The 26,115-nt window shown below is 53.6% G+C and overlaps 1 protein-coding gene across 1 annotated transcript; it reads right to left on the reverse strand.

Moving 5' to 3' along the window:
- Nucleotides 1-1,817: 1,817 nt before the first annotated feature.
- On the reverse strand, nt 1,818-25,814 carry SLC38A8 (solute carrier family 38 member 8). The gene is made up of 10 exons (XM_008057622.2): nt 25,632-25,814; nt 21,886-22,084; nt 18,250-18,391; nt 17,016-17,117; nt 15,044-15,101; nt 10,763-10,877; nt 7,821-7,968; nt 7,236-7,444; nt 4,285-4,336; nt 1,818-2,019 (listed from the first exon to the last, which is right to left on the reverse strand). The coding sequence occupies exons 1-10, from the start codon at nt 25,812-25,814 to the stop codon at nt 1,926-1,928; spliced, it is 1,302 nt and encodes a 433-aa protein (XP_008055813.1). The 3' UTR covers nt 1,818-1,925.
- Nucleotides 25,815-26,115: the final 301 nt, after the last annotated feature.

Consider the following 26,115-nt stretch of genomic DNA (forward strand, 5'->3'; position numbering starts at 1 on the left):
AGAGCCCCGCGCATGCCTCTTCTCAGACATGGCGCCAGGCTGTCCCTCCGGCTGTGTCCTCCGGCTTGAGGGTGAGCTCTTGCATGTCCCTTTTCCCCTTGGCTCCCAGGAAGCTCAGGGACCTCTTACCAATTACACTGCAGATTTGATGGCAAGAAAGCTACCACTGCTGGGGTGCCCATTGCGTGTGAGGCACGCCACCAGCTGCTGTAGGCACACCATCACCACTGACCCTCCAGGAAACCCATCTCAGATACCACGAGCCTGCCCCGGTTTGCTGGCAGGGAAACTGTTTCTTAGAGAAGATTTCCTAAGGCTTTGATGGCAATGGTAGAACCAGTGTTCAAAGCCCACAGTCAGCTCCAAAGCCAGTGCCCACACGGCCCCTCTGGGGCAGGCTCCACCCCCACGCTCTGGTGTTCTAGGACTCTCCATGCACAGTCCTGTCACAGCCACTTCTTGGCCAGGGCCGCAAAGGCTTGCAGGAAGCAGAGGGGTGTAAACAGTAACTGAGTGGCCATGCCGCCTTGTTACTCACTCTAGGGTAAGAACTACCCCTTTTTTAGTGTGTATGTTGGAGTCTCACTCTGTCACCCAGGCTGGAGTGCAGTGGCGTGCTCACAGCCACCGCAGCTTTGGCCTACTGGGCTCAGGCAATCCTTCCACCTCAGCTTTCCAAGTATCTGGAACTACAGGTGTGCGTCACCACGCCCAGCTAATTTTTCTTGATTTATTATAGAGATGAGGTCTCGCTAAGTTGCCCAGGCTGGTCTCGAACCCATGGGCTCAGGCAATCCTCTCGCCTCTGTCTCCCAAAGTGCTGGGGTTACAGGTGTGAGCCACTGCACCTGGCTGAAAAACACCCCATGAAAGCCACCTGCCTGGCACACATCCCAGTTCCCGCATGAGGTATGTCCAATCACAATCGGGAAGTCAGGGAGGGCTTGGAGGAAGGTCTTGGGTCCCCCACAGGGTGAGCATCTACACCGGCAGCCATCTTGCCCCTCCCTTCTGCAGGCTGGAAAAGCACCCCCTCCTGCTCTGCACCCCCACACCCCACTCTGGCCCTTCCTCAGCATGGAGTGTGGCATGGAAAGGAGCAGGTCAGTTCTGATCTCAGCTCTACCTTGCAGGACAGGCAGCCTGTACTTTTCCCAGCCTCAGTGGCCTCATCTGCACAATGGGCACATCTGAAAACATTTTGCTAAGCCAAAGACCCCAGGCGCAAAGGCCCTCGTGTGGTGTGAGCCTGTTCATGGGGAATGTCTAGAACAAAGAACCCCAGAGAGCCTGAAGGCAGACTCGTGGGGACAGGGCCGAAGGAGGGAGAGACGAGTGACTGCTGACGGGGACCCGCATTACTTTGGGGGTGATGGAAACATGCTGGATTTAGACAGTGGTGGTGGCTGCACAGCTCTGTAATATATTACAAGCCACCAAACTGTCTGCTTTAAAGGGGTGAATCTTTATGGTATGCGAAGCATCTCTCAGCTTTCAAAAATCATGCATGTGGACGAACTGAATAAAACAAAAAGCTAGCCTGTCACTGCCAACCTCACAGTTGGTCACGTGCAGGTCACACCACAGGGCAGCAGGAAAAGCCTGGCCTGCTGCCGACCTGAGGAAGGCATCCCCGAGTGCCAGTCCCCTCTGCTGGCTCTGGCACTGCTGACTTCTAGGAACATCCCTAGGCAGAGGAGAGTGGCCTGGACCCACAAACGTCCAGAGTGCTCCCGGGCTGTGCAGGGTCAGTGCCAGGGTGACCATGGGCACAGGCGCCGCAGCCAAATGAGCGGCCGAGGAAACAGGAGGTGGTCGTTTCTCCAGCATCTTCATGATGAAAGGAATGACGTCAGTCTCCCGGCAGGACACAGCAGCTGCCTGGTCCCCTGTGGAGGCCTGCTGCCTGCCCGGCGCCGGCGCCCTCAGAACAGCTCCCAGACAGCCGCCGCTGTGCTCTGCCCAAAGATGAAGGTGCCCACCAGCACGGAGACCACGCCCCAGGCCTCCAGGCAGCACCTGCAAGTTAACCAGACCACATCAGCTCAAGCGTCTCTGGATTCTTTGCACAGACAAGCCAAACACACCCAGAACACTTGTTTTTGAAGCCCAGTGGAGTCCACAATTTGGAGAAAATTCAGAGCCTTTACCTGTAGGACTGGCCTCCCAGACGCTGCAAAATAAGTACTCGGGCAATTTTCAAAGCCTGGGTGCCCATATCCCCAGCATTTTGGGAGGCCAAGGCAAGAGGATTGCTTGAGCCCAGGAGTTGGAGACTAGCCTGGGCAAAATAGTGAGACTGAGTCTCTACAAAAATTCAAAAAAATTAGCTGGGTGTGGTGGTGCTTATAGTCCCAGGTGCTTGGGAGGCTGAGGCAAAAGGATCACCTGAGCCCAGGAGGTTGAGGTCGCAGTGAGCCGTGATCCCAGCCTAGGTAACATGAGACCCCGACTCAAAAAAAAAAACCCTCTCCCCCACCTGTTACTTCTTCACCTCATCCCTCCCAGTATCTTATCAAGAAAAGTCCCCACCTTTCTGCTCCTTGGTGTCTGATAGAACCCCTAAAAGTGAGGGAGGAGACGGAGGCTCTAAGTTGCACGCTGGGAACGAGGACGGGAGGCAGAGGAGGCTGGGACTGGCAGCCACCGAGGCCACATTTGCGAGCTCCATCGTGCAGCCAGAGACGGGGGCGACGGCAAAGCCAGAGTGATAATAAGATTCCCACCCAGCAGCAGGGCCACCAGAGACATTCCTGGCCCCATTAGCAGAGGCCAGGACGATCGGTTGTCATGGAGGAGCGTTTATTTCTACCGCTCAGTGGCTGCTCAGCCTGGAAACATCCCATCATGGGTGGGCCGTGGAGCCAGTGTGCCTGGGGCTGTAGCCGCCTCAGGGCGGCATAGGTGGGTCAGGACGGTGGCAGTCTTAGAAACAAAAATGTCTAGAAATCTCACCAGTCAAAACTGTTGTGAGCTTGGATCAAGGGACAAGGCAGAAGCAGGAAGACACCAAAGAGCCCTCGGAGCCAAACCCCTGGGCGGGGGGTCAGACATTCAGGTCTGATTCTATGACCAAGACAGGCTTAGAGAGACACAGAAAAGCCATCCTCAGGCCTGAAGGGAGCCATGTCAGCCCCGCTCCCACTGAAAGGCCAAGCGTGGGCTCAGTAGGGGTGGAGAACAGGGAACACAGGGCACAGAGCATCTGTGGTGGTCTGAACGGTGGTCCCCAAACGCACGCCACCCCACAGCCTGAAAGCGTGGTCTTAGGGGAAACTGGGTCTTTGCAGATGTAACTGAGAGATTTTGAGAAGAGATCTTTCTGGGCCAAGGTGTCCTTATGAAAGAGAGGCAGAGGGGCATTGGAGACCCAGAGACAGGGAAAGGGCCACACAAAGACAGAGGTGGAGGTTGGAGTGAGGTAGCCACAAGCCAGGGGACACGTGGGGCCAGCAGAAGATGGAAGTGCCTTTAAGAGTGCTGCCCCGCCGACACGTTGATTTCTGACCTCCAGAACTGTGAGAAAACAGTTTCTATTGCTGTAAGCCCCCTAGTTTGTGGTGATTTGTTATGATGACCCTCCAAAACTAATGCATTCCTTTACTGTTTCAGCCTTGTTTTCATAACTGTGGAATGGGAACAAGAGCCACTCTAGGGTGCCCCAAGAACTGGTAAGGTACATGGCGCATGCGTGTGCATTCTTTTTCAGAGGGGTTAGACTGAGCTGCTCAGCGCCCAAGTCCAAGGTCTCAGGCAGTCTGAGTTACAGGCTGGCCCGTAGGAGGAAGATGGTTTGATAAATACTTGGTGAACAAAAACATGAGTCAAATCCTCTCGTCTCGTGAGCAATGTGTGTCAGGAGGCGGCCAGGCACAGGACCTGGGCTGCGTCCCAGCTCTATCCTAACTAGTCCCCTGGGCCCTCCCCACCTGCAGGATGGGGACATCTGGATATGGTGGGGGAAGCACGTGGAAAGGGGCCCAGGTGATGCCCAGCACAGAGAAACCACCAAGCAAGGACCTGCTGCCATGACGTCTGGCCAGCCCCAGGGCCTCCGTAACTCAGGTCCAGCCTGCACCGTCCTGCCCGGAGACTGAGTCGGGCAGTGGGGAGGGCAAGGATGCCCCGCTGGGGGCCTGTGGGGGTTGCAAAGACCCCAAAGCCACACGGAGTCCCAGCCACAGACCCTCAGAGCAGAAGGGAAGGCCAGGGCAGGACAGCAGTGGGCTCTCCAGGGTCCCCCGGGGCACACCCAGGTTGCCACTTCATTCTGGGGACACTTACTTGACTCTTGGTCCTACAGGCTCGATGCCCATTGCACAGATGAGGCACAAACCTGCAAAGGAGACTCAGGGTCACCTCTCGTTCATTGTGCTCAAACACAAAGTAACCAAGAGCCCCCGAGGGCAGCCTCAGGGACCCAGGAGGCCAGCATGGCATCGCCTGAGGGTGCTCCCGGCTCAGGCCCCCAGAGAGGCGGATGGGGGTCCACTCTGGAGCTGGAAGGATGGGGTTGGAGTCTCAGCTCAACATCCCCCTGGCCACCTGGCCAGACATCTGGCTACCATGTGGCCTTTCTGAGTCCCAGTCTTTCAGGCGACTGTGAAAACATGCCTTCCGCGCCAGAGACAGTGAGAATTGTGCCCCACACCTGGGAGGAGCCCAGCAACTGGCAGCAGACATTGCTTCGTTTTCTTGTCTTTTTTTTTTTTCTTTTATCAAGTGGCTCTTTTGGGATTCAACGTCGGGCAGTTCTGCCTGAAGCTCTCACAGAGTCCTCTCCCATCCCAAACCAGTCCTGGGTGTTCCTTTCCAGTGCAGGAAATTGCCAAACCTGAAAGTTGCCACCCAAGACTGGGAACAAAATTTGAATCCCGCGGCCCAGGGAGCTGGAGAGAGGAGCCGCGTGGCTACACCCCTTCCCCTGGTTCCATCCTTTCCTCTCAGCAGAATCACATCTCATGAGCTGAAGATGACTGGGTGAGCAAACAGCACACAAGATGACTGGGTGACCACAGCAAAGAGAGCCCTTGATTCGTAACTCAACCCCCAGGAGCCCAGTCTTCCACATTCCCCGTACCTGTTAGTCTCTCTGTGGCCCTCAGTCCTTCCATCTCCCCCCAGGCTAGTGATGATGTCGCCGCCCACTTACCTGGGTCCCTGAATCACGCTTCACTTCCTTAGTCTAGTGTTGGGGAATCTGTAGGAAGCTCTGCGCGTCCTTTCTGTGAGTTTTGCCAACAGGCACCTACTTCTCGCCTGTTTGATATGGGGGCTGGGCTGGGGTATGGGGGGCACCTGGCTAAGGGTTCCCAAGCCCAGTGTTTGTTTGACACAGCTCCTCTCACAGCAGAACCAGAGTCCACTCATGGAGCACACATTGGTGGAGAACCCAAGTGTGCTGAGCACCTACTGCATGCTGTGTCCATGTACTAAGCACCTACTGCATGCTGAGCTCCCATTGTGTGCAGAGCAGCTACTGTGTGCTGCACTGTGTGCTGTACTATGTACTGAGCCCCTACTGCAAGCTGAGCTCCCACTGTGTGTTAAGCACCTACTGCATGCTGAGTGTCCCATGTACTAAGCACCTACTGCATGCTGAATGCCTACGGCATGCTGAGCTCCCACTGTGTGGTGAGCATTTACTGCATGCTGAATGCCCCCCGTGTGTTGTGTCTACTGCAAGCTGAGTGCCCCCATGTACTGAGCACCTACTGCATGATAAACACCTACTGCATGCTGTGTCCCTTGTGTGCCTATTGCATGCTGTGACCATTTGCTAAGAACCTACTGCAAGCTAAGCTCCCACTGTGTGCTGAGCACCTACTGCATACTGAGTGCCTACTACATGCTGAGCTCCCACTGTGTGCTGAGCACCTACTGTGTGCTGTGTCGTGTGCTAGCACCTACTGCATGCTGAGTCCCCCATGTGTTGAGCACCAACTACGTGCTGAGCACCTACTGCGTGCTGAGCTCCCACTGTGTACTGAGCATCTACTGCATGCTGAGCGTCCCCCTGTGTACTGAGTGTCTACTGCATGCTAAGTGCCCTCATGTGCTGAGCACCTATTACATGCTGAGCACCTACTGTGTGCTAAGTACCTACTGCATGCTGAGCGCCTACTACATGCTGAGCACCCACTGTGTGCTGAGTGTCTACTGCATGCTGAGTACCTACTGCATGCTGAATGTCCCCTGTACACTGAGCACCTACTGCATGCTGAGCACTTACTGCATGCTAGGTACTCCTGTGAGCTGTCACCTACTGAGCGTGGAGCCCTAGGACACTCTGCCCCTATAGACCTAGGGTCTCTGTTTTGGGCACCAGTGGGCCCCTGCAATGTTCCTCCAGCCTCTAGAAGCACCCCTATAACCTCAGCTTTGCTGGTTTCCCCATCTGGGAAAAAGCCGGGGCCATTTTGTCTGGACTTCTCACCATCACTCTCTAGTGCTGGGAAGGTTTCCTAAGAAACCATTGAGCAGAAATGATGCTGGCCTCCAGGGCCTGGATATTGGTGAGAGGGAGACTTTCCCAGTGTGCTTCTAACATCTTGAGCCTCAGGACTTTCATATACCTGATTTTTTTTTTTTTTTTTTTTGAGTCAGGGTCTTACTCTGTTACCCAGGCTGGAGTACCATGGCACGATCAGGGCTCACTGCAGCCTCAACATGCTGGACTCAAGCAATCTTTCTCCCCTCAGTCTCCCGAGTAACAGACCCCAGGTGCATACTACCACACTGGGCTAATTTTTTCATTTTGTAGAGACAAAGTCTCACTATGTTGCCCAGGCTGGTCTTGAAATCCTAGGCTCAAGTGTTCCTCCTGCCTCAGCCTCTGAAGTACTGGAATTATAGGCATGAGCTACCACACCTGACCTTGAAATTTCTGTAAATAAAACAATATTCCGCAGCAGAGGCAGCAGTGGCAGGGGGGACAACGCTGTGGGGTTGACTCCTAGCCCTGCTACACACTGGAATTCTCTGGGCCTTGATCTTTGCATCTGTGGAATGGGATGAGAAAGGCACATCCACCAAGGGCCGCTGAGATACTCGACAAGGCAGGGAAGACATAGAGAGGCTCTGTCTCGTGCCCAGTTCACAACCCAGACCACTACAAGGGGTCTCCTCCTTCCACATGGGGCTCCATCCTTCCAGAACTTTTGCCTTCGACCTGGGCAGTCCCACAGAGTATAAGCTGGAGAACAAATGGAAAGCCAGGAAAGCCAGGGACTCACCTGGGAAGAAGAAGATGAAGAAGGAGCTGACGCCGCCTATGATGCTGACGATCTTGCTGAGGTCGGGCATAAACAGGGCAGCGGCAAGTGTCACAGCAACCCACAGGACGGTCAGCAGCATCCGTACCCACGGCCCTGAGGCGTCAGCCGGTTCCTGGGGTCCCCAAGTCCTCCGGCAGCTCCTCCTCCAGAAGTCCTGCATCACCGACCTGGAGGCCACACCCACCACAGGCACAGGCCTCCCGGGGCTCTGGCCTGCGCCTATGGGCGCACCCCATTCCTCCCTGAGATCCGCACCTGGCAGGTGCCTGTCCCACACCCCAAGGGCTTCTTCCCAGGGGGCCTTGCCCACCCTTGGGGGGCTCTGTCACCACCAGGCAGCCCATGGGACAGGGGGTTCCAGATCTGACACTTATTCTCAGGGTGACTTTGGGAAGATTACCTAAATTTTCTGAGCCTCAGTTTCCCCACACACAACAGAGATGGCGAAGGTCCCACATGCACGAGCACATGCCTAGCACACATTAAATTGTGCCACGTGTCTGCAAGCCATGTTGAGCAGTGCCCCATGGAGCCAGGCCTCACCTCCCCAGGAAGAGCACAATGGGGTAGATGGTGACGATGGAGACAGCAAAGAGCACCCGGGCTACGACGATGACCATGTCATTGCCCGGGTAGGACATCAGGATGTCAGCAGAAACTTCTGTCCTGAAGGTCAGGAAGCCATAAGCCCCTGGTAGGGGGAAGGGAGGAAGCCAGGGAGAGAGGGTTGGAAAAATGCTGCCCCTTCCTCCCCAACAGCCTGATGTGCCTGACTTTACTACTCTAAAGTTTTCCTTGGGAGCTGATGGAAGATTCTGGAAGGGCTATTCTAAGGTTTTCCTGTTCTAAGCCTATGTGTGACTCTGCCTCTCTGACTCAAAACTCGTGCAGACAAATCTGCCACGTCACTTTCTTTAAAATCACTCGGAGTTGGTGCAAGAAGATTATTCAGAATATGTGTCAGCTGGAAGCACGAAGCACTTTGAAAAAACATAAACACACCCCTGATGCCCTGCCCCTCTCACTCTAACAACAGCTCGAGAGAGCAGCTCGCTGGGCACCCATTTTCCAGATGGGGAAAACCCTTCCCATACATGTCTTAGTGACTCCTCTAGAAATCTACTGCCCCAGCCAGATCTCTTTTGTCCTGACATTTTTTCTCAAATTTATCACTATTTGTCTAAAAAGTATAAGGGGGACCCAAAAAACCCCAAAGTTTATTTATAAAAAATTATATATTTATTCTTATATGTTTAAACTTCGGTCACCTTCAAAGTACTCCCATCTGATAGATAAACTACACCTATCGAGATGCTTTTTGCACTGCTCAAAACAGTCTTGAACTCATTGATTTTGATGACTTTTAGTGCTTCTGCTTCTGTTTTTTGTTTCACCTCTTCCATACTGGCAAAACATTTCCCTTGGAGGACTTTTGTCATCCAGGGAAACAGAAAAAGTCACTTGGGGCAAGATCTGGTGAATAGGGAGGGTAGGGCATGGGGGTCAAGCCATTTTGGGGCAAAAATTGCTGAACACTCAGTGTGGTGTGAACAGGTATGTTCATAAACCACCCATCATGAGATGGACAGACACGTTGAAAGTATCTCCCCCCCCAAAAAAAAAAAATCACTGTAACTGAAGGCAGCCTCTCACAACGACATTAGCTGGTACACTGGTGCTGATGGATTCCTAGAACACTTACCTAGCGGGGGAAGCCTGTACGCCCAGGGGCCTACCATCCAAAAGATAATTCCGGGGTTTTTTTGGTCCCCTCGGTAAAAGCACATGGCTTTGGCCACTCCTCCAGCTGTCCCTCTCATGTGAGATCCCCAGGCATGTGTAAAGCCCTCCTGTAGTGCATCACTCTCAAGTCCAGCCTTCCACAAAGCCCTCAGGAGGGACACAGCTCGGCCAAGCTCTTTGCCAGATTATTACTGGGATGGCCTTACTCCTTTCCCAACACCTTGCTCCTCAGCTCCACTGGAAGCCTTGTCAGAATGGCCTTCACTGTCCATATTTCTATCAGCATTCTAGTCACGGCCCACCTCTAAGGAGTTCCAAACTTTCCCCTGTTTTGTCTTCTGAGCCCTTGCCAGAATCCAGGCTTTTTCCTCCATTACCCAATCCAGAGCTGCTTCCACAGTTCTAGGTACTTGTGATCAGCAACACCCCACTCCCGATACCAATTTTTCACCTTAGTCCGTTTTTTGTTCATTATAATAGAATATCTGAAACTGGGTAATTTACAAAGAAGAAGAGTGTAATGTAAAAATGCTCAGCTTCACAGCTGGGCTCGGTGGCTCAGCCTATAATCCCAGCACTTTGGGAGGCCAAGGCAAATGGATTGCCTGAGCCCACGGGTTTGAGACCAGCTCGGGCAACTTGACGAGACTTTGTCTCTACAATAAATCAAAAATTAGCTGGGCATAGTAGTGCATGCCTGTAGCTCTGGCTACTTGGAAGGCTGAGGTGGAAGGTTTGCCAGAGCCCAGCAAGTCAATGCTGGCGTGGCCATGTGTGTGCCACAGCACTCCAGCCTGGGCAACAGAGTGAGACTCCAACTCAAAAAACAAAAACAAAATGCCTCAGTTACTCTCTGGACTTTTTACAGTTATAGAGGCTGAGAAGTCCAAGGTCAAGAGGTTGTGTCTAGTGAGAGCCTTCTTGCTGGTGGGGACTCTGCAGAACTCTGGGGTGGCACAGGGTGTCACATGGCAAAGAGGCTGAGCATGCCAGCTCGGGTCTCTCTTCTTCTTTTAACAAAGCCACCAGCCCCACTCCCATGATAACCCATTAATCCATTAATCCATGAATAGATTAATCCGCTCATGAAGGCAGAGCCCTCATGACCCAATCCCTCTTAAAGGCCCCACGTCTCAATACTACTACACTGGGGATTAAGTTTCAACATGAGTTTTAGAAGACACATACTCAAAACATAGCACGAAGAAATCAAGGCTGCTGGACAGATTCACCACAGACCAAGAGCTTCCTAAATCAGAGGCTCCAATGGTGGATAAAAAAAGACCACAGCAATGTGGCCAGCCATGCCCAAGACCTGGGTCTGCCTCAGATGTGCTATATGACCCTTGGCTTGCCACAGTCTCTCTCTGAGTCACTCCTTCATCACCTCTGAAGACCTCTGCCTGCCATACAGTTTGTGTTTTATAACCTGCGACCCAGATGGATCAGATCGCTGTCCGTTGACTACCAGGTAGATGAACACGGTATGTACATGCAGGGGTTTTGGAGACAACTGGGCCAGAGTTTAGAGCTCAGCTTTGCACATCCAGCTAGGAGTCCTTGGAGAAGCCCTAGAAGCTCTCTGAGCCTCTGTGTCCTCATCTATGAAACGGGTCTTTTCCCATGGATCAATACTCAGCACTGAGCCCAGCATGTGTCAAGCTCGTTAGAAATACTCATTGTTATTCCCATCTCTATTACCACTCCCTACCCACCTCCAGGTGCCCCAGAAAGGGCCTCACCTGTCAGTGAGTAGACGAGGCAGCAGGCTAGCAGGGACAGCACGGAGACCAGGGTCCAGTGGCGGAGGCTGCGGTTACGCATGCTACAGTAGATGGAAACAGCAGCTTCGTGACACTGGAAAACAGAAGTCCCGGCTCAGCTGGACTGAGGCCAGCCGAGTGATAGAGTCACCTGGAACAACTTAAAAGGCACCGGTTTAAGATGGGAAGCACCTCATATCCACCCACAGCAGAAGGCTACATAACTGCACGACACTAACAAGGACTATTACACGGCTCTGACAAAGAACAGAGGCGACCACACACCTCAGCGTGGGAGCTTCTCGGATATACCACTGACAAACGAAGCCACACACAAGAGAAGGCTTCTATCAATGGGAAGTTCAAGTTGCAAGACAAACCTAGACCAGGGTTTCCTGGCCTTGCCACTCCTGATGCTTGGGTGCTGATTCCATGTGGTGGCAGCGCTCCTATCCATTGGGGATGTCATGCAGCGTCCCTGGCCTCGACTCACTGGGTGCTGGCAGCAGCCCCCTCAGTTGTGCCCACCCAAAATATCTGCAGACACTGTCCAGTGTCCCCTGGAGTCACAGTTGTCCCACTGAGAAGCCCAGCTCTGTGATGATAGAAGGCAGGACGGTGGTTGGGTGCGGTCAGTGCTATTGAATGGTAAAGGTCACAAGGGGGTTCCTGGAGGGGGGTGACCATGAGATATGGGCACACACAAAACTATGATTTACATAGTTCATATGTAAACACCACGTTGATTGTGACATGAATTTTAGATGTTGGGTATATACAGTCAATGCCAAGAGCCCACGTGTGATGTGAATGTAATGTCTCTGGGCAGGTCCTGGGCACTGGTATCTCACAAGCAGCTGAGAGACCCTGAAACATGGCTGGGCTGAGAGGCACTGCGTATCTGGACACACCTGTGGGTCCTGGGTTCTTCCAGATTCCTGGGCATGGTTCCCACCACCATGCTCACTGGCTCACCCATGAACAAAAGCAAACATCAATACCTCCCTCCTCCCTCCCTCACTGAGCTCAGACACTAGGTCTCTCTGCCCTGCCTCAGGGTCTTTGCCCATGCTGTTCTCTTGGACGGAATTCTCTCCTGCCATCTCCTGCTCATCCTCCAAGAAAGCTCTCCCAGGCGGGGCCAAGTTCCTCGCTCTTAGGTCCCGTGTCTCCCTGTGAACAGGTACGGATTTGCCTGCTTAGTCACATGAGGGCAAGAGCCATGTCTGCCTGCCCAGGGCTCTGATGACACTCTGAGGGTCACCTACTTGTACTCACTCCTTGACCCCACCTGCATCCTCCAGGCCTTCCTCCACTCGGCCCAGCTCTCCATCACCCAACTGCTTGTGAGTCCTAGCCAGTATCAGGGATGCAACATAAACAAGCTAGACAAAGCACTCCTTGGACAACAAAACTCTGGATACCAAACACCCCCCGCCTCCTGCACACGTGTGGCACATCCAGGGCGCGTCCCACACCTCTCAGGATGGCCCAGTGAACCTGGAGCCCCGAGGTCCACAACAGAGACCCCCATGATGCTCCTCTCCTGTTCCTGAGTGGACAGCAGCACCCATAGGACGCAGGGCGTGAAGTGGGGGTTACAAAACCGCAGTTCTGTGTATGGCACACAGCTGAGCCCGAGATGGGGGAGAAGACAGTGACAAGAAGGGCCTTCCCTTTCTCCTGTTTTGCCCCAACTCTCCAGCTGGGTTTCTACTGGTTCTATGAGGAAAAGTAGCAGGCATCTCGAGGGCAGGGCAGCCCAGCTGGGCCAGCGCCTAGGAGGTGGCAGTGGCATGCAGGCTCTCCAGTATCTTGGTGATGGAAGGAGACAGAGAAAGAGGACACAGTGGCCAAAAGGTGGAAACAACGCTGGGCTTGGTGGCTCAGCCTGTCATCCCGCGCCTTTGGGAGGCTGAGGTGAGTGGATTGCCTGAGCCCGCAGGTTCAAGACCCACCTGGGCAACTTGGCGAGACCTCATCTCCACAATAAATCAAAAATTAGCCGGGCGTGGTAGCCCGTGCCTGTAGTTCCAGCTACTTGGAAGGCTGAGGCGGAAGGATCGCCAGAGCCCAGCAGGTTGAGGCGGCGATGGCCGGGAACGGCCACTGCACTCCAGTCTGGGCGACAGAGTGAGACTCCAACTCCAAAAAAAAGAAAAAAAAAAGGTGGAAACAACCAACATCCACAAAGGACAAAGGACACACAAAATGCAGCACATCCACACCATGGAATATTATTTGGCCACAAAAAAGGGATGAGGTGGTGGCACTATGACAAGGACAAACCTCAAAGACAAGCAAGTGAAAGGGCCTGCTACAGGCCACATGCCACAAGGCTCCATTCCTATGGAACGTCTGTCACAGGCAGGTCTGTAGAGACAGGATGCAGAGGAGCAGCTGCCAGGGGTGGGGGCATGGGGAGGGACTGCTGATGGGGACAGGCTTCTTCTGGGGGTGACAAAAAGGTTGTGAAATGGATTGTGGTGATAAATGCACAATCAGAATATACAAAAACCACTGCGTTGTACACACTAGAGGATGAACGCTATGTAAACTCTATCTCAAAGCTGTTTAAAAACTCCAGGAGTCCCAGTGTGGACCCTGGAGGCCAGGAGTGGACCCTGCACCCTCTGCTCCTCCGAGGCCCATTACTGACCATGCAGGCTTGGAGGGTGCCCCACTGCCGAGTATGTTTGGGGGTGGGGTGGCATTTGGATCAGCCCAGAGCTCCTGGTGACAATAAGTAACCCCTTTCCTTGATACCCTCCAGCTTGCCCCATTCCCCACCACCTTCATCTGTATTTTTCTCCCCCATTCCAGACCCCAGCGGCCCCCACCCTCATCCCTGAATGCCTGTCTTTCCCTACTGCTGCTCACAGCGCCAGCATCCGTGTCCCTGGAAACGCAGCCTAGGCTGCGGTTGCTAGGAGAACAGGATGCTGTGCCGAGGCAAAGGTGAGGGCGGCCCTTGTGGCTGAGAGCGGCTCAAGGGTCTGCCATATAGTGCTTGGGCCGGGCGGGGCTGTTCAACTAAACCCAGACAAACAGCTGACGGCAAAACCAACTCTTCAGAGCTTTCAAAATATTGGGCGTACAGGAAGCAATGTGAGAAATCTGTGACAGCCGCTGAGCCAGGAGCTGCACCGTGAGGAGGAGGGAAGGACAGTTTCAGAGCTGCTTTTTTCTAAAAAGGATTCTCCAAGAAGATGCCAGATGGACAGGGAAGCAGCTGGTGGATGGACAGGGAGGAAAACAGCCCAAGGCTATGAGTCCGAGTCACTGCTGTTAATACTGGACAAATGTCCCTGTGAACTTGGTTTTATTTTGGGACAGTTTTGTAGATGTGGGTGGGGACAGGGGTGGGAATGGGGAGGTGGCTGTATATAGGGACAAACCTTCCCAAAATAAGCAACGAAAGGCCCGCTGTCCCCTGCTAGGAAGGCTGGAGGAGCCCAAGACAGCCTGGAAGCAGGGGTGGAGCCCAGCCCTTCTCATCTTCCTCCCACTCCCACTGGGTATGGCACCACTAGGCCCTCTGCAACCTCAAAATGCGCCTGGGGCCTTCTCATCTCAGCCCACCTGTGCCATCCTCTCTACCTGGAACTCCCTGCCATCACCTGACCGCCTCCCCCATGTCCTTCAAGACCCCTTTCAGGCACTACCACCTTCAACAGGCACCTCTTAACCTGCCCCCACTGGAGGGGTTCCACGCAGAGCCAGCCTGTCTCATGTGACACCCCACTAGACATTTTGTATATTCCACCTGCTTCCTGCAGTCTCTGAGCCCCCTGTCCACTTTCTAGCCCCGTCAGCCTATGAGGCAGGACCTTTCCCCTCCAAGGCCCTGGAGCAGGTGTAACTGGAAGGGGTCTCAGGTCTCCAGGCATGTGACAGTCCTGGAGGGATTCTGCAGAGGAAGGGACAGGACCTAATCCCTATGCTCTACCCCAGACCCAACAAATGCGGAGCTGCTGTTGGTGGTGGTGGGAGCTGGATTGCCAAGTTCAAGGGCAATTCACACCTCCCTGAGCCCAGACACCAACCCACTTGCACAGTCTTGCAAGGATGGTCTGACCTCCACCCAAAACAGCCCGCAGGCCACAGTAGGCACCAGAGAGCTCATCACGTCCTAGAAACAAGGCCTTAAATTTCTCCTCAGAAAGGAAATCATGCTCTCTTCCCCCCTCCCCCCCGGGAACAGAGAGTCACCCACAACCTCGAAAATGCCACAGTCTTCAATGCAGATGCTAAAATTACCTGAAATCCAAAGCAGATGGTAGGGAAGACACTGAAGACAGAGGTCCAGGAGGAAGGGCTGCAAAGAGACAGGTGTTTTTTAAAGAAGGGTTAGATGTAAAACAACCTCCAGCCAGGGAGGAGAGTGGAGTTGAGCTCAACTGCAAGATATATGTTCAATGTGTCCATGACAAGGTTTAGGGGAATGGAAAAGGAAGCTTGTTAAATGCTGCACTTTCTAAATACATCTTTGCTGACATTTGGTGACATGACATTCTCCACGTGGGCAGAATCTGGGAACTCCCAGCTTTCCTCTTGAGGCTGTTCCCAAGGCAGTCCAGTGCTAGAGGGCACAATCAGCATCCTTCCAACAGATCCCAAATCGCACAAGGATGGTTTGACCTCCACCCAAGACACCTAAGAGGACAGAGGTATGCATGGCAGAGTCCTCAGGTCCAGCTCTCTTTGTGATCCCTGGTCTCCTGCTTCCTTAAACAAGCTTGGTAGATGTAATTAGTGAAATTAAGATAAGGTCATACTGGATTAGGATGGGCGTCACAGGAAGAGAAAACAGATACACAGAGAGAACGCCTGGTAAAGCTGGAGCAGAGGCTGCAGTGATGCATCTGCATGCCAAGGAACACAGATGGCTGGCAGCCACCAGAAGACAGAAGAGGCATAAGGGTCCCCCCCCGGAGCCTTTGGAAGCAGCATGACCCTGACAACACTTTGATTTCAGACTTCTAGGCTACAGAACTGAGAAAGAAATTCGAAGCTTTAAGTCACCAAGTGGAGGTCAACATCTCAGCAGTCCCAGGACACACACATACCCTCCTGACCACCCTCCTGTGTTTTAAACAGCTCCTCCTCACCTCCTAGGCCTCTAGGGTCATGGGCTCAGAGCACAGGTCTCGGTGCTCACAGCCTTCAGCACTGTCTCTGGACCATCAATCACGTTCCTCCCACTAGCCCAGACCTCCCACCCCAACCTCCAGACACAAAGACCTGCCAGCCACTCAACACTGCCCTGGAATGTCTCAAAGCTGTCCCTGCCTTGATGTGTCCTGGTCTGATCTGCTCCCCAGAACTCCTCAGTCCTCCATAATCCTAGAAACAGCATCTCCCTCCTTCCTGCTACTCAAGTAAAGCTTCCTGAGTCCCTGAGGCTCTGGCCCTCTCTTGCCCTCCACCTCTGACCCATTGGAAGCCCTGGCCACAGTATTCACAGGGCCTGATGCAAGAGGAACACACTGGACCCCTTGCTGGATGAGTAAATTTCAAGACAGTGAGAGCAGAGCATTAAACCAATCACGTGCCTGTGGCAACCGCACGGTCACACGCCCACAAGCCAGCCCTGCTACCAGCAAGTCTATTTCCAACATGCCCAGAGTTCACCCGCTTCTCATTGCCTCCTGTGTAGCTGCCTGGCCTGAGGCCTGGCATCTATCTGGAGCCACCCTCTGGCCTCCCGTTTCTGCCCCTGGCTCCACAGACCACAGAACAGCCAGTGCAACCTTTTTCAGGACAAAGTTCTACTGCATCCCTACCGCACTCACAATGCTGCCATGTCTCCCAGCTCATCTGGAGTAAAACCAAAGTTCTCATTGTGGTTCCAGGTTGGACACTCCTGCCCCCACTCCTGGCCCGGCCATACTGGCCTCCGTGCCATCCCCTCTGCCTGGGCACCTGTATCTGGCTGCCAGTTTCACTGCCTCCATGCTGTGGGGACAAGTTTGCAACAGCCTATGAGCTCCAGGGCAGTGTGGCCTTTGGTGACTTTGCATCCCTTGGCCTGTCCCCAGTCATCACTAGCAATGGCCACGTCCATTCTGCAGAAGGAAAGGGAACTTCCCTTGGCTTTATCGCACCAGAGACGAGGACTTCATGGAAGGAGCCGGGGCTCTGTGGCGAGCATGAGGAAATCCTCCTCTGAGGCCTCCCCAACCCCCATGCCTCCCCTGGAAGCCACCAAAAGTCGCTCCCTCAGACTCACCTCAGTGAAGGATGATGCTCCCGTACAAGTCCAGGGGGCCGAAGGTAGTACTGCACTGTCACAACCAGGGCCAGGTAGCAGGCAGCCAGGGTGCCTAGGATGCTGAACAGATGGGGACCACATGAGGGGCCTCGCAGCCGGTGACACATGTGGTCCCCGCGCAGGGACAGACACAGCAGCATCCGAATTCCAGTGCTGCCTCTACCAGCAAGGCGGCAGCTAAGCTCTCCATCTGAGTCTTGATTTCCTGATCTATACAGCGCTGGAGGCAGGGCTGTTCCCAGGCCCAGAGGTTACATGTGTGAAGCCCCTAATAATACCTAGCACCCCAGGGTTGGCAGCTGTGACTTTCTTCTTGTCAATGAAGGCCAGTCAGTCACTCGGATTTGATGCCTAAGTTAGGACACCATCGGGCTCGGCCACACCACAGAGGGGAAGAGGACCCAGCTTGCCTGCCCATGGCACAAGTGCCTTGCAGGGGCAGGGGCAGGAAAGAGGCTTGGGTTTGCTGCCTGCTGTCTCTATGAAAAGCCTGTGGTTCTTATACAACAGGGAAAACCAGGCAGTGAACTTGGATAGATATTGTCACCAAGATTTATATGTTTTTGGGTATCCATAGAGCCTCAGACCACAGGATGAAAAACAACACATCTCCTTCATCTCTGGCTTCTCTGAGCCTGTGCACATCTGCCTGTATGTATAAAAAGTCTGTAACAAAGGCTGGGCATGGTGGCTCATGCCTGTAATCCCATCACTTTGGGAGGCCAAGGAGGAAAGACTGTTTGAGCCCAGGAGTTCAAGACCAGCCTGGGCAACATAGCAAGACCTGTCCCTACAAAAAAAACCAAAAAAATTAGCTGAGCATGGTGGTGTGTGCCTGTAGCTCTACCTTTATATGAGGCGAAAGGATCACCTGAGCCCAGGAGGTCAGGGCTGCGGTGAGCCATGATTGTGCCACTGCACTCCAGCCTGGGCAACAGAGTAAGACCTCGACTCAAAAAAAAAAAGACTAAAACGTGAAATGAGGAAACGTCAGCAGCACGGGATGTTGTTCCAGGTGACTTTCTTTTTGCCTGGTTACACTTTCTATCATGGATATGTATCACTTGTACAATTTGTATTGTTTATCCCTTCTCCAAATGGGAGGGCCAGTACCCAGGCTGCTGCAATCTCAGGACAGAAACTCCAACACAGATACCAGCCAGGCCAGCTGGAAAGCATCTGTGGCCTGTACCTGGTGTACTTCTGGAAGGCGATCTCCTGCGGTGTGGACAGGGGCAAGATGATTAGCACCGAGAGCAGGGGCAGGGTGAAGCGCTGGTCGGCGTACCAGGGCCATAGGGCGGGCGGAGTGCCGGGAAGGAGGTAGTCGCACACTGGGGAGACACAGAGAGGAGCTAGGCCACAGGGTGCCAGGCGGCCACGATGTTCCAGCTCCAGCCTGGCCCTCGAACCCTGGGTGGGGCTGGACATCAGCCCTACATGAGTCCAGTGAGCTGCGGGGTGAGATGACAAGTAAGACAGCAACAGCTCGCGTGCCCCCAGGAAGAAAAGACCCAGATGCACGAATTCATTCAACAGGCGTTCGCTTGTTCTGTTCTGCTCTGGGATCCAGCAAGAACAGACCGTCTGGCTTGCGGCACTAGCATGCTGGCCAAAGACTCCCTTTGTTTCATTCAGTAACTCAACAGGTGTCTGCGGTCAAGGTGAGACCTGGAGTAGATTTTTGGTTATGATGTGGAGGGAGAGCTGGGCTGCTCTGACTCAGGGCTGTGGGTCTCTGTTGCTGCACACAACATGCCATCCCAAAATGCAGCAGCTTACAACCACCGTGTTCTCCTGTGTCACGGATTGGAGGTGAAGCTGCCCACTCCACGAGGGGTCGACTGGAGTCACTTGGCACATCTGAAGGGTCCTGGACGAGTCCTCCTGGCACCTGGCACCTGATGGGGATACTTGGGTCCTCCCTGTAGCCTGGGGGACTCTCCACGGGGACTCCCTAGCAGGCTTGTCCAGCTTCTTCCACGGCAGCTTGGGGACCCCAGAGACCAAGGTGAAGGACAAGCCAGGCCCAGGATGAACGTGGCATCCCATCTGCCACACTGTGCTGGACAAAGTCATCCCAGGACCCAGCTGATTCGAAGGCAGGGACACAGACCCCACCATCCACTCAGTGAAAGGAACACCAAGGAATCTGGGGCCATTTTTCTTCTGCCACAGTAAGAAGGACAATTTGGAGCTGATCTACAAGGCACGATGGGCTGGGGGGGCGGGGGAAGCAAAGGGGAGCTGGCAGATGGCCCGAGCTGGAGCCCCTGGAAGCCACTCAGGCGAGGGGGCCCCTGGCATCCTGCTGGAGAGTGGAGGCTGAGGTGTGCGAGGTGGCCCACAGACCACTCAGGACTGTGCATCGTGTGACACAAACCCTTCTTTGTTCTTGTCAAATATGCAACAAGGCCAGCCACGTAAAGAAATGAATGCCTGTTTCTCCTGAAGGAGTGAGCCCAAGAGAGGTCACACACAGTGGCACGTGTGGCAGTGCCAGAACCACCAAGAACACGCACATGCCTCAAGGGTGCACAGAGATGGGGAGGGGGTGCGTTTTAGACCTCCACACAGTGTAGGAGGGAGTGTAAGCCCTCTCTTTTGAGCAGGAGTCTTGCTCTATCGCTCAGGCTGGAGCAAGATGGTGTGATCATAGCTCGATCATAGCTCCCTACAGCCTCGGCCTCCTGGGCTCCAGTGATCCTCCTGCCTCAGCCACCAAAAGTGCTGGGATTACAGGCAAGAGTCATCTCTGCCTGGCCTGAGCTTTCTCATCCATCTGGACTGCCTGCAGCCAGGAAACCCAGTTCTACCATCGAGACTACAGCAGCTTCCGCCTAAACCCAACATTTCTAGGACATTCCTTGAGGTCCTCAGCACCAGTGACACAAGGTCACTTGTACTCAGCTCATGCAGTGACTTCTTCAAGCACTCCACCCTCTGTGCAGTACCTCCATCCGAGAGCTTGGGTTTGGTTACAGAAAGACGCACCCCAAACACCTTACCAGAAAGACACAAGCAACACACTCTCCACCCCAGTCAATCCGCCCAGAGCTGGGGTGGCTCATATCCTAAGCAGCTCTGTGACTAGTCGGGGTGCTCTACCAGTAAGCCTCAGAATCCTTCTGAACACAGTAACACTACCAGGTCACTATAGTTGAAACTTGAGATGAACTACTTGCCACTGTGGTCAGGGCATTTTTTGTGCCCAGTTATCCACCAGGAGATTCTGATATGCCAACTTCAGTTCTTTTTAGTATGAGACCGTGTTTACCAAGACATGGCAGCCTCTAATTTTAATATCCCACATTCAGGGGCCTTTTCATTCATGGGCCAAGAGACAGAGAGAAGAAACAAATAGCAAAATGGCAGACCTAAATCTAACCCTATCAATCATTCCATTCCAATTAAAAGTCTAAACATTCTAATTAAAAGTCTGAGATCGTCAAGTTGGATAAAAAAGCAAGACCCGACCATATGCTGTCTACGTGAAATGCATTTTAAAAACCCAACCACAGTTAGCTTCAAGGTAAAAGAATTAATGCCTGGAATCCCAGCACTCTGGGAGGCTGAGGTAGAAGGATCACTTAAGCCCAGGAGTTTGAGACCAGGCTGGACAACATAGTGAGACCTTGTCTCTACAAAAAAATTTTAAAAAATTAGCCAGGTGTGTTGGTGCACACCTGTAGTTCCAGCTACTCAGGAGGCTGAGACAGAAGAATCACTTGAGCCCAGGAGGTCGAGTCTGCGGTGAGCTATGATCATACCACTGCACTACAGCCTGGGGGACAGAGCGAGACTCTGGCTCAAAAAAAAAAAAAAGAACAAGAGAACTGCTATACAAACTCTGAAGCTGGAACATCTCTAGGTCTAGTAACAGCTGAGGAGGTAGATTCAATGCCAGAGATAAAGAATATTTCATAATAGAAGGATGTACCTAATTACAGAGCTTCAAAAACCATGAACAAAAGATGGACAGAATTAAAGGGAGAAACAGGGACATCTGCATTTAAGCTGACAACTGTAACTCCACTTTCTTAGAGATGGATAGAATATGGAAGATCTGAACAGAGTTATCGACCACCTTGACCTAGTGGACGTTTCCAGCAACACTGTAGCCAGCAACCACAGAAGATACCTCCTCTAAGAGCACGTGGAATTCTCTCCAAGACAAATCATAGATCAAGTCTCAATGGATCTCAAGAGACTGAAATTACAGAGCATGTCCTCAGACCACAATGCAATTAGGGTAGAAGCCAAGCAGGGATCTAGAAAACTCAAATAACTGGAAATTAAGGAACACAATTCTAAACATCACAGGAGTTAAAGAAGAAACCACAGCAAAAATTTAGCAAATAATTTGAATGTAATGAAAATGAAAATAGAACATGTCAAATTTGGGAAGATGCAGCCAAAGCAGTGCTCAGAGGGATAGTCTTAGTCGGAAACTAGGGGCCAAAGTTGTAGGGGCCAAGGAGTCTCAGCCAACTTAAAGGTGTTGACTATCTACCAATAGGGGCTTCTTGCTATTGGCTCCATTCCTGATGTGAAATGAGTTCTCTCCATTGGACTCTCCGGGCAGTAGATACTCCAGGGTGGCTGCAGTATCTTCCTGTCCTGTGCTGCTGATCAATTCCAAGCCTACCTCCCCACCCTGCTAGGAGTGCGTTATGGTCTCAGCCTCTGCTATTCCCTCAGGGCCCAGGCCACATCCTGCTTATCGTGTCCTATCATGTGTCTCACATCCTGCTTATCAACCAGAGGCCCCATGGGTCATTAGGGGTTCTGTGCCCTGGGTCACCCCAACTGCAACGAAGGTACTCACGCTTCTCCAGTTGGTCCCCGATCACCCTGAGGAAGGCCACGGAGATCATGAGCAGGTTGATGAGGAAGCAGACCTCGCACAGCTTCCCAATGGTGGGGCCACACAACACCCCAACCACGCTCTGGTATGTGGTCTGGCCACTGACGGCGGCAGCATAGCCCAGGATGACCAGCCCGCTGATCAGGAAGACCAAGGAGACCTGTGAAGCAGAACCTTGAATCTGGGGTGCACCCGTGGCCTGCCCATCCCCCATACCCTCCACATGGCCTCTGTCCTTAGAAGCCAGGGCTGTTGGCAGCCTGGAGGGCTCTGCTGGATCTACCTCCAGCTCCTCCCCTGCCTGAAATCAGAGTCTGACAACCTCCCTGGCTCGAAGGCTGGGACTCTGGGACTCTAACACCATCCTGCCCCAGGGGGACAAGTGAGGCCTAAGAGACCCCAAGAGTTAAACTTGCTCTCCTGAAGTCACTTGGATGGTGGGTGGGAGCTAGGGTGGAGTGGGCACAGCTGGGCTCAGGCTCTAACTCTGCTGCTTGCCTGCTGTGTGGCAGGAGACTGCCAGCCTCTGCTCTTCCATCCGTAAAATGGGGACTCCCACCAGGAGTGCTGTGACACATCAGGATAAATGCTCCAGAAATGCCGCTCTCTCTACTTCAGCTTAAGTATTTTCCCAACATCATGAGAGTTGAAAGAATCTTACTGCAAACAGATACTGTGGGTCCCCAGCCCCAGACTGTCCCAACAGGCACCTGTCCTTGCCCGACCCCATCTCCATCCGCCATCAGCCCGTCTTAATTTGGACGTACTTTGCAGCAAGATGCAGACATCAGTGTGCTTCCCCTGGGACACCCTGGCATGCCCAGCACTTATCAGAGCTGGAGGCTTTGCCACAGACTTCTTCCCTCTTGTGGATGAAACTGACATATAATGAGATACCCAGAATCACGCATGCCACTGGGAGAGGAAGGCCAAAGGCACACGTGCAACCCAGCCCCCCACCGACACACAGAACATCGCCACACTGGACATCCTGCGGGTCCTTCCCAGCAGCATCTGCCACTGTCCCATCCCCAGCAGGAACCTTGGACCGAGTGGTTTTCTACTTCACATATCTTGTACCTGGCTTCTCGCGCCCACTGTTAGCTTGTGAGTTTCCTCCGCACCATGTGAGCTGGCTAAATAGCTACCTCTGCTGACTGAGTCCACTGTACAGAGACCGTACACCGCCTGTCCCCCAGCACCTGGGACTGTGGCTTACTGGAAGCAGTTTTTGCAGATGTCAATAATGAAAATGTGATGACATGAGAAAGGGTCTTTGCTCATGTCATGAAGGATCCAGAGATGAGGTCATTTTGGACCATCTGGGCAGGTTCTAAACCCGGTGACAGGTGTCCTTATAGAGACAGAAGAGGAGGAGGCAGAGATGGGAGTCTGCAGCCACAAGCCAAGGCCATCTGCAGTCACCAGGATATGGAAGAGCCTTTAGGAGTCCTGCCATGTAGGACAGGCCTCCAGAACTGTGAGAAAATACACTTCTATTGTTTTAAGCTCCCCATTTTGTGGGAATCTGTGACAACAGTCACAGGAAACAGATACCTGCAACTGCACAATATTGAGGAGGTGGGGGTTCTCCAAGGCCCCTCTCGCCCAGACTCCAACCTCCAGGCAGATGCAGAAAACGACTGTGGTGGAAGCCATAAGTTGTGGCTGGGCAGTGAGCCATCCCTGGGACAGGGTCACCTCAAGAGGGACCTGTGCCTCTGGGCAGCAGGATAGCAAGGAGCCCTGGCTACTCACGCCAGGCCCGACCCCTCCGCAGCTCCCAAGAGAGAGTCAGTCTTATTTCCTTCAAATGTCACTTAACTTCTAGCTCTAACAGGGGCTCAACCTCCACCCACTGATCCCACAGTGCTGGACATGTCTCAATGCCTCCCGTGCAGAAGCCTCACTGGCTAAGAGGCTCCCCCAAGTCTTCCTTCTATCACTCTGGCAGCACCCACCAGCCCTGCTCCCACCTCCCTGGCACCACTTGGAAGGGAGTTGCCAACAGCCAGCCAGCTCTTTCCCCCGGTCTGGAGTGTTCTTTTCTTTGAGTCGGAGTCTCACTCTGCCACCCAGGCTGAAGTGCAGTGGCACACTGCTCACGGACACTGCAGCCTCAACCTACTGGGCTCAGGCGATCCTTCTGCCTCAGCCTTCCAAGTAGCTGGAAATACAGGCGCATGCCATCACGCCCTGCTAATTTTTTTATTTATTGTAGAGATAAAGTCATGCCAAAGTACCCAGGGTGGTCTCGAACCCCTGGACTCAGGCAATCCTCTCACCTCGGCCTCCCAAAGTGCTGGGATTACAGGCTTGAGCCACCATGCCCAGCCTGGAGTTTGCATTTATTCATGTTCAGGGCGCCCTCTCCCCACATCTGCTGAGGGCAGGGATCTTTATACCATCCTGTACAAAGCAGCCATGTCCCAGAAGCAAGTCAGATATGCAGTCTCAGGCCCACCCTCACCCACTGGATCAGCATGTGCATGGAAGGGGATTCCCGTGCACGAGCTTAGGGAGCAGCCCCACCTCTCTCTGGCTCAGCCCCTCCTGCTGCCCCCAATCGGCCTCGACCCCAACCCCAGCCCCACTGCTCCATTGTGAGCCCTCTCTTGCTTGAGATTAGGCTTCTACCTCACTGTTCCTTCTGCAGCAGCCTTACTGCTACACTGGTCCAAACACAAGCATGTCGTCCCTCACGTGCACCTCCAGAAGCTCTTGCCATTTCTGACAGGGCTCAGCTTAAAGAGAGGCCTTGGCTGACCACCCTATGTCATATTATGATCCCCCTCAAAGAGACACAACACCCCCAGTACGATCCACATTTTGAAACTATTTGACTATGTGTATCTGGTCTGGCTTCCCATTAGAACAAGGCTTCATGAGGGCAGGGACCACGCTGTCTTGTCTGCTCTACACCGGGCACAGAGCCGGGGTGGCACGAGGTACCCTAGACCCTACACAGAGGGCAGGCGGCAGTCTCTGGAGGGCCGTGAAGGGCCCCATGGCCCACAATGGCTGGAACACAGCTGTTATTGGCTGGCTGCCATGGGATGTGTGAGATAAAGAAGGCCACAGAGCTTACTGCAAATGCAGATCTCCCTTAGCCCGGGGAAAGATCTTAGAAAATCACATGAAGCTGTGTTCAACAGCGGTACCTCCACCACTGTTACCCACCCCTGGCCGAGCTATTATCTGCCCCCTCACTCCAGGCCCTGCACTTCCTTGGAAGGGACTCCAGACTCGGCACCCGCTGGCAAGAAGAGCTGAACCCTCTGACACCACGCGCGACCTGGCCCAGCTCTGGGGGTGGGGAGGTGGGGTGGGGATGGGCATCAATTTTAGGCTCAGTCTGCATGTCGGGTTTCAGCTTTAGGGATGGAGCAAAACCAGCAGACGAGAAAGAGCCACTGGCCAGAAAGTGCTCAGAGCCAGCTCCTTCCAGGCTGGTGTGCTGGATTCAGAGACAGTCTCCGTGGTGGCTCCTGGGAGACCCAAGAGAGCAGGGGATGTTCTCTGCCCAGGGCTGCAGCGGTGGGACTGTCTTCCCTGCTCGTGAGCTGAGCAGAATGAACATGCAGTCCCAGAGGCACAGCTCCCAGAACAGGCGGCTCTGCAGCAGCGGCGTGGAGAATCCCACCCAGACATACCGACTCCACCTCCCACCCACCCCAGGAGCCCCCTGAAGTGCTTCCTGGACTTACCAGCTCCACTAGGAAGGCGGGGGCCACCCCACCGGCTTTGTAGAAGGCCCAGGGAAAGTTGAGCAGGCCGGCACCCAGGGCAGACTTCAGAAGGATGAAAACGGCCCCCGTAGAGGACAGAGTAGGGGCGGTCGTGGGGGGCTTTTCTGGAGGGCCGACGCTTCCTGGGGTCTGTCCCTCCATAGCTGGAGGCAGCAGAGGGGTGAAAGGCAGCCTGGACATGTTCTTCATTCCCTGGCTTCCAGGTTCAAGCTATCACTCCTGAGGTCGGCCAGGTTTCTCTCTCTCTCAGTAAGAGTCAGAGTGTCCATCCCACCTACCGAACCAGCTGTTCCTGCCTCCTCAGCCTTGGGCCCCATTTTTCCAAACTGTGAAGTGTGCATTTGTCCCATGACTTCTGGTCCCCACCTGACTTTCCATCCCGTTTAACTCCAAGGTGACCCTCTGCCCTGCCCCTCGTCCGCTCCCAAACCTCCAACCTCCT

The sequence above is a fragment of the Carlito syrichta genome, unplaced genomic scaffold (genome assembly GCF_000164805.1).
Source record: "Carlito syrichta isolate Samal-C Ts95f unplaced genomic scaffold, Tarsius_syrichta-2.0.1 Scaffold303074, whole genome shotgun sequence".
NCBI lineage: Eukaryota > Metazoa > Chordata > Mammalia > Primates > Tarsiidae > Carlito > Carlito syrichta.

What these genes read in the sequence shown, in the direction of transcription:
- SLC38A8 (XM_008057622.2), bottom strand. Translation starts at nt 25,814, where the DNA reads ATGGAGGGACAGACCCCAGGAAGCGTCGGCCCTCCAGAAAAGCCCCCC. An exon ending in GAGCATCATCCTTCACTGAG is followed by an intron (nt 15,102 to 17,015) that starts GTGAGTCTGAGG and finishes GTCTCTTTGCAG; the next exon opens with CCCTTCCTCCTGGACCTCTG. An exon ending in CTTCATCTTCTTCTTCCCAG is followed by an intron (nt 4,337 to 7,235) that starts GTGAGTCCCTGG and finishes TCTCCTTTGCAG; the next exon opens with GTTTGTGCCTCATCTGTGCA.